General features: G+C 38.8%; 1 protein-coding gene across 12 annotated transcripts in view; it reads left to right on the forward strand.

The window, feature by feature from the left end:
• The window catches only part of LOC107741035 (centrosomal protein of 89 kDa-like), a 78,090-nt gene that overhangs the window by 14,674 nt on the left and 49,143 nt on the right, over window positions 1–14,273 (forward strand). For all 12 annotated transcript variants that reach the window (XR_001640150.1, XR_001640151.1, XM_016553614.1 and 9 more), the window contains 5 exons: window positions 666–808; window positions 5,284–5,334; window positions 6,779–6,862; window positions 12,406–12,509; window positions 13,769–13,884. Coding sequence is in view for 10 of the 12 variants with exons in the window: in XM_016553614.1 (XP_016409100.1) it covers window positions 666–808; window positions 5,284–5,334; window positions 6,779–6,862; window positions 12,406–12,509; window positions 13,769–13,884 (498 nt within the window). In the remaining 2 variants the exon portion in view is untranslated. The remainder of the gene's footprint in view (window positions 1–665; window positions 809–5,283; window positions 5,335–6,778; window positions 6,863–12,405; window positions 12,510–13,768; window positions 13,885–14,273) is intronic.

Below are 14,273 nucleotides of genomic sequence, written 5' to 3' on the forward strand. Positions count from 1 at the left end.
AAAAGTCTAGCTGGTTACCAAGGAGACAACAGTTTCAGTGAAGAGGTAGTCTCACATAGCCAGACCTTCAGACTGACGGCAGATGGTCTGTGAACCTTGGCCGCTTTGAATGGCAAGGACCGCCCAAGAGGCCATATGACTGACAGATGAAGCAACCAATCACGTTTCGGTTTGTGCCGCGTCAGGTTTATGGGCATGGAAATGTCCCCACAATAACAGACCATGTGTAAAACTCTTGAACGTATTTTAAAGATTGGCGTCACGGCATATTTGTTTCCAGGCGGAATATGTCTGAGGCTGAGACTAGTGAAGAGGTGACATGTGATGTGTGCAGAAAACAAAACAAAATAAAATCGTGAAATATCCCTTGCGAACATATATTTAAAAAAAAACTTGCTTAAGATATAATTTCCAACACAAAAATAATAGTGATTTTGAGATGTGCTGGAAATTTGTTTATGGCTGTTCAGGTGAGGAAAAATTAACTGATGGAATTTTCTCATGATATAGAAGAATCAAAGTGCCCAGTAGAAGAAACACCCATATATGTATACATTTCTGTGTGGGAATTTTTTTTTTTTGTTTTTTTTTGCGGGTTTAGTAGTGTGTGGTTTTGCATAAATCAGCTCTGATCTAACTATGCAGTTGTATGTGTGTGTGTATAGGTGAGAGCTCCGAGTTACAGAGTCTGAGGCAGCAGGCTCAAGAGCTGGTAGATGAGAATGATGGGCTGAAGATGACGGTTCACCGTCTCAATGTGGAGCTCAGCAGATACCAAGCCAGATTTCGACCACTCACCAAGGACGAGGTAAAATAGCTCACTGTACACCATTTTCAGGGACAGGTTTGAAAGCGTTTTAAAGACAGGTCTATAGGCTCAAACCCAGCACTACACTAAAAGAGTCAGGAGTTTTGAAATGTTATACTTTTCCAAAAGTTACAGTGAGCATTCCCTCCCCTCAACTAAACAAAAATATTAATGTATATGTAATGGATGGGGAATCTGCATTTTCTAGCTTTGTGTAAGTTCTCAGAGCTCTGTATATATCAAGATGAGAGAGCTATGATTCTATAAATGCACTTTTAAGTGCTTGCAAAAGAATATGTGTGGTACTTTCACATACTGTGGCAAGAAACATGCCACACAGCCTTTAATTAAAATTCTGGAGATGGTTCTCTGATATGATAAATGTTTGAGTTCATGTACGGGACATTATATCTGCATTATTATATCTCGCTTGCCTTATCCTCTGTTTTGATGCGAGAGATCGGTGCTGTGTGATAACTGAAGTTAATTGCTGCATATCTGCATAGGCTGATTCTGGAGGGCCGCTGGAAACTATACTTCAATTTTCTTTATAATTGATGAAAAAGGAATGGGCTCTCAGAATTTTAGTAGCCTCCTTTCAGTCTAACAGGGTGTGATTAGCTGACACCAAAGTAATGATATGCAACTCTTCCTTTCATCTCCTACTTCCTGTTTAATGCAGAGATGATAGTTTGCAGGGTATTATAATTTCAAAGGAGCATTAACCAGCGAGAGGTTGAGACCAGATCTGTGTGTGTGCGCGTTTAATCAGAGATTGTTTCTGCTTTACCCTTGCGTGCAGCTTGTCTTAGCCTTATGAATGCATTAGTTATCTTCTAGCACCTCTGAGATGGTGGGTAGCTGAGACACATCCAAAAATTATAGACCTTCATTTAACCATATTACTATTAATGCTTTGGTGACAACAGTATGTTGTTTAAATATGCTGGGATTTGCATGTAGGAGCATAATATCGAAAAGAGCCCTGCAACTAAACAGCTGATGTGTCATAAGTTTTTATGAGCTTTTATGCAGTGAATAATAAGTGGAAAGCACTCAGAGGATTTGCATAACTGAGCTTCTTTAACAAAGCCTCAGAAGAGTTTGACAGCCCGAGAGCACCGTGACCTCTTTGCTGTCCATCTTTGAAGGATCAAAGATGTCAGTTTTGTCCCTCTGGTGTCATTTTAAGGTGGAAGGGACAGATTAAGCTTATTTTATATTGATGAGGGCTGTCTGAACTCTGAGACTGTCTGGCTCACTGGTTCACCGAGATAATGGCTCTTCTGATTGCTCAGATACTTCAGTATAATATATTAATCTGCTTTTTATTCATCTGTACAGTATTCAGATGCTTGACATGCTCCTCATTTAAAGATGAGCTTAGTGCGGACAGTCTCTAACGGCAATGAATTAGAGATCTGCTGATCACAGAACTGAAGCTCTTTCTAAAATATTCCAATTCCCATTTTCACATCTCAGGAGGTTTCGGTTAATATTTTACATTTAAAAAATGATCATATCAGTTCTGTTTATTTAGTGCGATTGAACATTTGACTGTCCTGGACTCTTGAACTCTGGTTGTTAAAAGACTGACTTTAATTTGATCACTGGTGTGTGGTGGGGCAGATGTGAGCGGATGGGGAGAGAGGAAACAATCGGCAGGCTAAATATACTCTGTCACTTTAGTTTCAGGTCAGTAGTAGCCTGAATCTCACACTCTCTTCTGCTCTTTCTCTCCCGCTGCCCCTTCTTCCAGCTCAGCAGGATTGAAATTTAAGGAAATTTGGTCAGTTGTCACATGGGCTTCAGTTAAAGAAGACACAGACACAAGCTGCCCTTTTGAAACTAGGCTCTCTCTGTCTCCTTCTCACTCTATCCACCAGCCTTTGCTTTTTACAGTACTGTTGATTGCTTCCCTTTCTAGCCTTAAGTGGATCAGTGAAATGCTGAATGTGTCTGAACACTCTGTTGAGGGAGCGGGCCGCAGGAAGCGTGTATGGGAGGGCTGCTGCAGTGATTAGGGCAGTGGCTGGCAACACTGCTGCAATGTGATTGAGTCATTAAGCCTGGGGACTCTCAGCAGTGTTACTTTTACGCTAATTAGAGATAAAAAAGTGCATTGCACACAGGATCACACCACACTTTACATATACAATTATTTTAGAATATGTACCGTTTTTAAAACTGTATAAAGAATGACTTATTTCTAATGAATTTAATGACCTATAATTTCGTTTCATTGTAACAAAGTTGAATATATAGGCTAAAACACCTGCTTTTTGTTGATGTCTTTGTGCAAAAAATGAAATGGTTCATGCATGGTGCTTTTGTAACAGTATGTACCAGCACTTGGAAACTAGCCCACTGCTCCACTCTTTATTCAAACAATTTAGATCACACAATTATAGATTTAGAAAATAATCCAACTAAGCATTGTGATTGCAGTCCCGCAGGCAGCCTTTTAAAAATATCTCTCATTATGAGTAAAAAAATTTTTTTTCTGAAATCTAAATACATAATCTGTTCAGACCTCAATTAAATCAATTCCATGAAAACAACATTGGACCTAACTCATGAGGAAAGTTGTCTCATAAGGGCTTGTTCACATTTAATTTAACATGTAAAAATGCTAAAAAGAAATCCATTGTATTACTAAGCATATTCAGTTAAAGATGTGTTATTTCTGGACCACTAGTGTAAGAATTGCAACAGAATTGCAAAAAACACAGTTTCTGCAACACTCCCCCAGGTGTGTGTTTCCCAATATCATTGTCAGCCAACAAGTTCCGTCATAACCAACGTAGTTCAGTGATTCAGTGTTTCCCAAAACCATAGTTCTAAAGAACATTTGCAAATAGCATTGCAAAGTTATGTGGTTGGAACTACACTACTCAACTTGTGGTTAGAAGCTAACATGCAGTACAATCTATATATGTCATTCCATGGATATGAATGAAAGCTGAGTTCCTCTTCAGGAACTCGAGCTGCGTCGAAAACGCTAGGGGAACGCCGTTCAGCGTGACGGGCTCTGAATCTCGTGTGTAATCAGACTAACAGCTGGGCGAGACGTCACGGCGGGTGACGTAATGACCAGGAGGCTATAAAAGCACGTGCGGTGAGACCAGCGTCAGCTTTTTGTCATTCAGCAAGCGCTCTGTGTGTCTAGTACTCCTGGGGAACCGAGACATAAGAGGGATCCCGTGATTTAATCAAACATGAGAATAAAGGAAAACATCAGAGAACAAAAACAGCAAAGTAGCCCTCTGATGCTATGTACATTATTTACAACATTAATCTAACATTAATTCGATCTTGAGGCAATTAATTAGCAGGCGTTATTGCTCCACCACCTGAAAGATGTCATTAATGACAGTTGTTGAACCAACACAGTTCAAGCGACAGATATGCCAATAAAGACTATGGTTTTGGGAAACAGTTGTGACTAGCCAGTTAATTTCTCTAATGCATCGTACTATTGTAGTTAAGCTGCAAGTTACATTGTTGTACAAGAAATGCACTCAGGAAGTCTGTCTGTAACTTGCCATCTGCCCTGATGTATTGTAAATTGACAGGAATCATTCCCAATTCATAATTTTCGTATGTATGTGAGAGGTCAAAGAGGTCACTTACCGTTATCAAACCTCTTTAATGTTTGAAACAATTTCACACTTCAGCTTGAAATATAAAATATAAAAAATGTCAGTAGTCATCGATCAAGGTCATCTTAATATAAAAACAAAAGTGTGTGTTTTGAAGGAAGAGAGAAGGTTGCAGACCATGTCACGCTCACAAAATCTCTCTTAAACTCACAATGGCAGCTTGTCCTAAAGCAACTTCTGAGCTACATCAGCTTTGAGCTGTGTGTGTGTTTGTGTGTGTGCGCGTGTGTCTCTCTGTCCTGAGGGGGCCATTGGCTCATGTCACTTGTGAGTTCTGAATTGTCCTCTTGCATCAATGTCTGAAAGAGGCTCATCTCTCATTGCCTTTAAAGCACATATCCACACACCCGCTAAAACATGCTCTCTATTCAGTCCCATCATGTCACAGATTTTCAATCCAATATTACTGCTAATCTCAGTGACCACATACTGCACCGCTCCTTTTGATACATTCCCTTCAACTTTACTCTAAAGAGCGGTTCACACAGAATGCATTTTTGTGTTCGTCTGCGCTGCTTTTACATTGTTTTTCTATTAAACATGCACTAGATTGACAGTTGTGCTTGTGTCTTGCTCATTTTGTTGTTGTTTTTTTTTCATTTCGCTGCCCTGCGTACTTTGAAAATTGCACACAAGTCTGTCCTATCCTTTTTATTCAACACTTCAGCTGTCTGTTTAAGAATTGGCACTGTTCTGTAATTATGTTGTGTAATTACAGTACTTTTACTTTTTTTGTCACATCACAATATCTATAAGATAAAGGGTGTGAGATAATGTATAATTTCTTCCATTTCTTGTCCTTAATTTTCCTAGAACGCTCAGTTAAAAGGCCTGCCAGTGAAAGGACCTGCGCCTCCTTGGCTGGTATGTAAATTTATGGTATTCTTTTGTGTGTTTGTTTCATTTAGGCTAATAATGTCCATACTGTCTCTTTCTAATGTTTCTTATTGGTTACTTATCTTAAGATGATGCATTCACAAGTTTGTCAAGCCTGATTTATACTCGACGCGTCCGTAAGTTCGCTTGGGTGCACGTGGCAAAAATGACGTCATCACGGTGTTGGCAGAAGTGCGCGTTGAGTGCACGCGACACTATTTTGCGTGCCAGTGTGCACGGCATCTCGAGCGGCGTCTCGTAGAACATGGACGATTTTGAAGCTGTTTCGCCTGTACTGGCATCTTTATGATCTCACTTAAGACATATTTGCATGACTTACATTTGCATGACTTACACTTGCTAAGCACCTTACAACACTACTTTTATCTAAAATGTTCTTCTACACAATGGGCACAACTGAAGATCAGTATTTATTAAGATATTTTACATACAGTAAATGTTTTCACAAACACTTCAAAACTTGCAAAGCACCTTACCCAAGAATTTTTATGTAAAAACATTTATATACTTGCAGTTGTAGAATCATTTTTTAAAATTTTATATATTATTAAGAATATTGAAAGCAAGAACTGTGAAACTATATACATTTTTATACTTGTATTTTTATACTGTTAACCCAAAAGCAAATTGTAATGCTACAGAAAGTGTATTGTGTTGTTTTCTGAAAAAACAAACAAACTCATAATTGCTTGTGTGAGTGTTTCATGTTACTTATCATTTCACATATGTTGTTGCGTAAAAACATTGCAATGTAGTCATTTTGATTAACTCTTCTAATATCCTCAGATTTCCCAACATTTTTCCATTCCTTTTAATTGGACTCTAGCAATTTTAAAAAGGTTAAAAATATACAAAAGGTGTGCATATCCACAAACCCAATTAGGGAACAGGTGCAGGACAATAAAAAAACCAAAGTCAAATGCAAAAAAACAAATAAAAAAATAAAACATGAGATGTCCGCACTCTGATCCAAAAAAAGACACTTTTTTAAAACTTCACTAAAGTGATACCACCCAAGGTTAGGGCCCATAAAACTCCTACTTCTCTGTTCTTTCCTGTTTCTTCCGAAGACGGTTTCGCTTGTGCGCCCCCTGTCATTTCAAATAATATCACAACGTCGAACGCGTCAAGTATAAAAGCCTCCAGAATTTGGGGTTGTGCATGCGCAGTCTGCGGAAGCTCACGGAGTGGAGCCAGGCGAAAGTATAAATGAGCCTTTATGAGGACATCTCATAACAAAATGCTTATTTCTTACTATGTGCCAATGTGTATTATTTAACAAAGACAGTGATGTCCTACTCTTGTCAGATTATTTCACCGCTTGTTGTTGTTGGACAGAAGAGAAATGTAGAAGAGATTTTTATTTGTTTTTGTTTAATGATATGGTACTTGTACTCTGAATTGCCTTTAGCTGGATATGAAATATTTATCACCGCTGCTGCTGGCCTATGAGGACCATCTGAATGCCAAAGACAAACTCCTCAAGTTCTGTGAGGTGAGTTTGTTTGTACCCGTGTGAGAAGGATACTCTTACTCTTATTACATATTTTTGTGTTTATTTATAAATGAGCCTTTATGAGGACATCTCATAACAAAATGCTTATTTCTTACTATGTATTGGTTTCCTACCAATGTGTATTATTTAACAAAGACAGTGATGTCCTACTCTTGTCAGATTATTTCACCGCTTGTTGTTGTTGGACAGAAGAGAAATGTAGAAGAGATTTTTATTTGTTTTTGTTTAATGATATGGTACTTGTACTCTGAATTGCCTTTAGCTGGATATGAAATATTTATCACCGCTGCTGCTGGCCTATGAGGACCATCTGAATGCCAAAGACAAACTCCTCAAGTTCTGTGAGGTGAGTTTGTTTGTACCCGTGTGAGAAGGATACTCTTACTCTTATTACATATTTTTGTGTTTATTTGCAATAATTTAATTTTCTTTTGGGCATTCGAAGTATATTAAATAGCAATGGCAGGACTATGTCTGCTTTGATCTGTGACATTTGTTTTGGGAATTTTAAAAAGTCAGATACTGAAAAGGTAGAAATGTATGTGATCATTTTATATTATATATATATATATATATATATAATGTGTAAACTCATCTATTGTGTACTTCATATTGAGCAGCCTGTCAAATGCTATTTGAGTGTATTGTATTAACATGCACAGTACCAATGAGAGATGCCACTGCTAGCCAGCTAGTCTTGCAAAATGACATAAAATGAGAATATGAGAATGAAGTTCTTGCAGAGAAAGCTGATTTTAGGAGAGAGAGAGAGAGATCAACATTCTGAACAGATGCACTGGATATAAGCTTCACATAAAGTACAGCTGTTAATTAAGGCAAAAATTCATAAAAACCTGTGTTTAACACCTATAGAAATACAAGAGTACAGAAACAAAGCGATAACTTTCAGTCACTTCATTGAAGGAGCCGCAACTGCGATTTACAGTGGCATCGGACAGCCGTGTCAGCGGTCGGAGTGCCGGCGCTGTGTACTACATACAACAGAATGCAATCATCAGTATGGTACAGCAGCGTAAACTCAAGAAGAGATAAATATACATCAACACAGGACATTAAAGTATGTCATTAAGAAGTTTTTTTTTGTTATATATATATATTATTTTTATTAACAATTACCAGCGTCATGTAAATCTCAACTGTCAATAACAGACACGTTCAGAGGTTAGCATGGAGATCGTTTATCCTACAGACATTAAAGGAGATAAAAGAAAGGTGTTTAAACAGATACTTTACATGAACACCCTGAATCTCTTTATGTGTATATGACATCTCAAGAAAAAAGGACAAATCTGATCTTCTATACAGAGAGGAGGAACCCCATTTGGAAAAGTGCTATTAGTAAATATTTCCCCTAAACTGCGAAGAAGGGAATCTGTAAAGGTAGTCAGATCTGCATTTTTGAATCCGCTGACAACTCCTCCCATTTCCAAAACATCAATCTGTGCAACGGTGGTGTGGTCTTAATTCAAGGGAATAAAGCTAGTCTCCAAGCTTTCGAAAAATCATTTCCCCAGTTAAGGAGGAAACACCTTGCACTGTTAAAGAGGAATTTGAAGAGGAGAATGGACTGTTACCCTACTCTCCAGTCAGCACATCTCCTGCCCCATCTGATGAACTGATGACTGAGCAGGCCACACACGTATCCAGTTATCTCCAGTGTCTTCCTAAGAAAAAGGCTCTACTAGAGATGGAGGTGTCAGAATTAAGACAGCTAATCCTTAGCCGCCCAGATGAATTTACTATCAATAATCTTAAGGCTGAAATTAAGGATTTGCACAACATCAACATGAAAGTTAGAGAAAAACATCCACAAGTTAAAAGAAAAGCTGAAAGAACAGACTGCAATGTGTTTACAGCTTAAAAACAAGGAAAATGAATCTCCTAACAACAACTGCACCGAAAGTAACTTACAACTCCATCATGAAGTGACATCACACAGCTCTACACCTCCAGACACAGTGAATTGCCATGTTAGGACCTCACTCACACACAGCCCCCCTCCCACAGAACACCAGCGACTCAGCCTCCAGTAGTTCTCCTTATGGACTAAATTGGAAAGAACATTGAACCCAAGAAACTGTTCCCCAGACAGCGAGTTCTAGCGTTCCACTGCAGAAACACAGAACTTGTTCATGAACTGCTCACTAATGTTGAACTCGTCAGCCCGCAATGTATTATCATTCATACAGGCACGAATGACCTCCACAATTTAAATGAAGGTACAGCCAAGGCTGTGTATGAGATGGAAGAGAACATTCTCCACTACACATATACTGGTCTCCACTTTGCTCCCACGGCTCGACGTCCAACCCTCTGAGATTGATAAGATCAACTAAGAGGTCCGTCACTTCTGTTCCAGTCTGCCCAATGTACACTTAGTCCATCATAGTTCTATAAGACCATGGCACCTGCATTATGGGCTCCACCTGAATCAGGATGTAGTCAGGATTTTTGCCAAAGCAATCAAAGATGTTGCCTTTATACGCTTCCCAAAAGCTGGCTATAAAGGAACAAACAGAAATTATGTGAGAATGCAGCCGTTTGATACATCTGGACCTTCATCTCACTCAAGACCACCACAAGACCTCCACAGACGACCCATGACTTCACGATGGTCTCACAGACAACAAGAGAGGAAGAGAGACGCTGAAGCCCCACCCCAGCGGCAGCCACACCCTCATCATTCAATTCAAGTTTCAATTCAAGTTTTATTTGTATAGCGCTTTTTACGATCAGCTCATGAACTTTCCATTAGTGATATGAAAGAAATTAAACAACTGTTAAGTCTTCTGTGCAACAAAATGCTCAACTAAAATCTATATGTAACACAGCTGATGAAATAATCTTTATAACTGTTTAATTAACATTCACAACACAATGAATATTTTCATTGCGATTAAAGGCAGGGTATGTGATTTTTCAAAAGCACTTTAGAAAACTGATTCGGCCCGAATAGCAAAACAAACTTGTAGCCAATCAGCAATAAGGGGCGTGTCTACTCGTGATGTGGAGGAGAGAGCTTTCAGTGCATGGGACGGACATTAGCCGAGCCGAGAGACAGAAAGATAGAGATGGCGGATAAAAAACAAAAGAGGAAAACGTCTGCGGAACGATAAGGCAAGAAGTAGGACCCATGTAAATATCGGATCAGCTTTCCAGCGCCGGAGAGAACTCAAGGACCGAGGCCTGCGATCGGACACCAAGGTTGCTTTGTTTCTTCTCAATAGGTGAGTAACACCGGGTCTACAACAGCTAAAGTCTGCCTACACCGGACGCGATCAAACGACCGTTGAAAACCATTTGAAATGTGTGTCAGCACGTCATAAATAGAACCCGGCAGCAGTTTTCTGTCGGGGATTTGTTGCGCCGAGCCGCTCACGTCCGTAGACACGGTGTAACATTGGTTTTGCTTTGTTTCACAGAACTAATCATTGCCTGGGTTGCGTACGTATATGTGGGGCAGAGCTATCAAAATAGGGGCAAGACCCTTTTGGGGTAGAGGCGTGTTTGTTTTGGTGATTTCAAATATAAACATTGGCTACCAGAAATCCCTTACTCTGCCTTTAAAACTGTCTCACTGTGTCATTTTTATGATATTTTCTTGATTTTGTAACCTGTAATTGAATTTTCAATTGTACTTACTTTGGAACTGGTTTTGTAGGCTATAACCTTATAAGGTTAATAGTTATAATATAATAATAATAATAATAATAATAATAATAATAATAATAATAATAATAATAATAATAATAATAATAATAATAATAATAATAATAATAATAATACATGAAATTTTATTGCCTTGACTAACTTTGCCTTTATCACAATGTCATTCAGTTTGGACTTTGTTTTCCTCTTGCACCGTTCTCCTTCATTGTGTTAATTGTGTCATTCTGTTCAGGTGTGTGTAGTCAGTTATCCTTGTTTGGTCTGTGTATTTAAGTTCCGGTCTCGTCTACGTCTGCATTTATGCTACCCTGTATGTTGGTTTACCAGTGTGTTGTATTAAAGACTTTATAAACCTTCTTCTTCGTGTTTGTGCTTTTGATACAGTGTAGCTGTGACAGAAGACCGGACCCAAAAAGAAAGAAAGTAGCCTTTATCTTGTTTTATTTTTTCGGTTTGTCTGTGTTTTTTGTTTGTTTTTGTCAATGGATCACTTTGCCGCTGTCCATCTGCTTTGCCTCGAGCTTGAGGAGCATGTTGAGGAACTCCTCGGTCTCGCCAATCAGACCACCTTACCAGATGACTGCCTGTGCACATTCCTGCATGCCGGACTGAACACCGCCACATGAGCGCAGTTGTCCGGGGAAGGTCCTCGAGGGAGCTTCGCTGCTTATGTAGAGTAGGTGATGAGCTCCTGCGAATCTGCTTTCACCGTCGGCCTCGCGGATGAAGACGCCAGCCCCACTCCCAACCCAGTGCCAGTTCATTGATGATTCAGTGATGTCATCATCCAGTTCAGCTCTCTTCCAATAGTGTCTGTGCAATCAGTCAAGTGTCTCCAACTAAGCAAGCCAAAGGCGACAGTGGCAAGGAACCAAAACTCCATCAGTGACAGAAATGGAGAAAAAACCTTGGGAGAAACCAGGCTCAGCCGGTGGGCCAGTTCTCCTCTGGCCAGACGAAACCAGCATGGCTTGGCTACCAGAAATCGCTTACTCTGCCTTTAATGTTATTATCGATTGTTGTTTTTGTTATTATACTATATTATTATTGTTATTATTTTTAGTCATTATTCACAGTGATTTATTGATCAGTTTGAATACTGTTTTACTTACTCTACTATTACTAGAACTTAGTTATTTTATTTTATTATTTATAAAAGGTTTTTGGTTTGGCCTTCAGATAAACAGCAGTATTTCTTAATCGCTGATCACATAAAAATGTATGTCATGCCAGTAAAGCAATATATGAATATGAATATGATTTTAGCCTCACTAATCATAGGATCTATGTAATAATCTCTCTCTAATAGTCTGGTTTTCTGTCTTTGAGTCTCTCTCTCTCTTTCTAACACACTTGCAGTGCAGCCAACACTGCCACCAGACTTACCTGCCTTGAATTTAAAGATCTTTCCTTTCAGAGCCACGTATTATGTTTTTAAGGGACAGACAATTATTTTTACCACCCTCTCTCTGTAGTCAAGGGTTGAATAATCACATTCATCAGTGATATTTGTGATAAGTATGTCAAAGACAAATTCACACAAAAAACACAATGCAACTTATACTTTAAAAATGTCCCAGATACTTCTGGAAAAGTTCAGATTAAAGAGATTCATTCCTGTGTCAAGGTGTTATTTTGAGAGCTTAAACATTGGTCCTGGTGAGAGCTGAGGAGGCTTTTTCACTTTGTGCACCTATGCTGAAGTTTCCGATGATCTTTGGCTGAGATGAATACATTTACAGATGCACCAGAGGACGTTCATGCATACCAATATCCTTACTTGAAGTATTTTAGCAGTTTGTGGAGTTTTTTTTGTGTGTTTCTTCTGACAGGAAGAACTACAGAGTCTGAGAGCACGTGCAGAGGAGGTAATTCAGGAAAATGAGAAACTTCATACTCGGGTCAACAAAAGCAGCACTGTCAGCAACAAAGAATGGTGAGTATGAGTGTGTTTCTATGTAATGTAAAAATGTATGCATTTTTGTGTGCCTGGAATGAAGTCACAGTGGACTGAAATTCCCTCCGAGAATTTTGTTTCACAGAAATTAGAGGTGGAAAAGGGAAAGGGGAAAATGTCCAGGGGGATTGCGGTAGTCCTAAGGGCGATAACAAAAACACGGCATCTTGTCTTTGAAGCATGCCTCACTCTGCTAGCCATGCTCTTATCACAGGATTGAAAGCCTGTTTCATTATGGCTGACGGTCATGGGGCTGAAGTTATGAGCATAAGAGTGAGGATGTTTCAACACAAACAGACTAAGAATATATGTCATTTTCACTGTTGAAAACAAAGAGAAAAAAATACCAGATCTGAACTATATATTTCATTAACGGTTCTTGCAGATGATTTCTGTTATTACCAGACTTGTTTATTTGTATTCAGTTGTATTTATAGTTATTTAGGTTTCCTCTCTTAAAGTCATGAAATAATCTGACATAAAATGAAAAGTCACCCTATCTGTTTTCTAAATATATGTTATTGACCCTATTGTAAACAATTAATCCATGCATATGTTTCTTTCTTTTTTTTGACCTTGTAATGTTTAATCAAAATCATAAGTCAATCTTCTGGTGAAATGACAGACTTCTCTTAATTGACTTATGCCAGACTACTGTATTCATTTAGTCTGCTTAAACTAGACTGCAAGCTTGCATTCAGATCTTGTTTTTAAACCATGTTTCATTTCTTTGTTGCCATGGGAGCAGTGTTTGCATCAGCATGTCAGACATACAGTAAAATTGCAGCTTGATACAAATACGAATTGTGTGTCTGTAAATGTGAATGCGAGGAGCAGTCTTTTCTGCATTGTTTAATGAGAATGTAAATATGAAAACAACAACAACAAAAAACTTTCACTTTACAGGACTACACCACTCCCTCAAAACAACTTTTTCATTTTCTCTGATTTTCTGAATTTAAACCTGTCATTGAGCTGAAAAATGGGTGTGTGTGGGTTTTAACCCAAAGCTTAGAACTCAGGAAGGTAGTTTGTGTTGACTGGAATTAATGTGTATGTCCTAGAGAGGTTCTTGCTTCTGTCTTTGCATTAATTACCAGCTGTTCACAGTCAGCTCGTCTTCTTCATCAGTGAAAGAACTCTCATCCTGCTTGCCAGCCTCACTGTTCATTCAAACACTCACACAGGTGTGTGTGTGTGTGCGTGCGTGTGCGTGTGTGTGTGTGTGATGTGTGTAGGAGGCACCTGCAGGAGCAGGCTCGCTTGGTGCTGGAGGAGAATCAAGTATTGATAGAGCAGTTGGAATTACAGCATGCCAAATCTAAAGAAGCCCACAGCAAACATACACAGGAGGGTATGGTACACACAATCACACCTCATACCTCTTAATGCTCTTGTATTTTTAAATTTTTTTTTGCCTCCTAAGAGCCATACAAAACATCTAGTCTGGCTTTGAGGATAGTCTGACAGCAGATGTAGTCTCAACTGATAGCAGTTGCTAACCAAGGCTGTTACACAACAAAAGCAGCTCAAGATTAATGCTGTGGATTTCAGATACAGGCGCTACTATGATAATTATTTCATGAAAAGAAGAATATTTAAAGGGGTGGTTCACTGGATTTTTTCTAGGCTTGATTGTGTTTATGGGGTGCAGTCTAACATGTGTTAATGCTTCGTTTTTTTAAAAACGCATTATTTTTCACACAATTTACCTTTATTCAACACCGCTCTGTCCCTTCTTCT

The sequence above is a fragment of the Sinocyclocheilus rhinocerous genome, unplaced genomic scaffold (genome assembly GCF_001515625.1).
Source record: "Sinocyclocheilus rhinocerous isolate Xijiao unplaced genomic scaffold, SAMN03320098_v1.1 scaffold2782, whole genome shotgun sequence".
In the NCBI taxonomy this organism is placed as follows: domain Eukaryota; kingdom Metazoa; phylum Chordata; class Actinopteri; order Cypriniformes; family Cyprinidae; genus Sinocyclocheilus; species Sinocyclocheilus rhinocerous.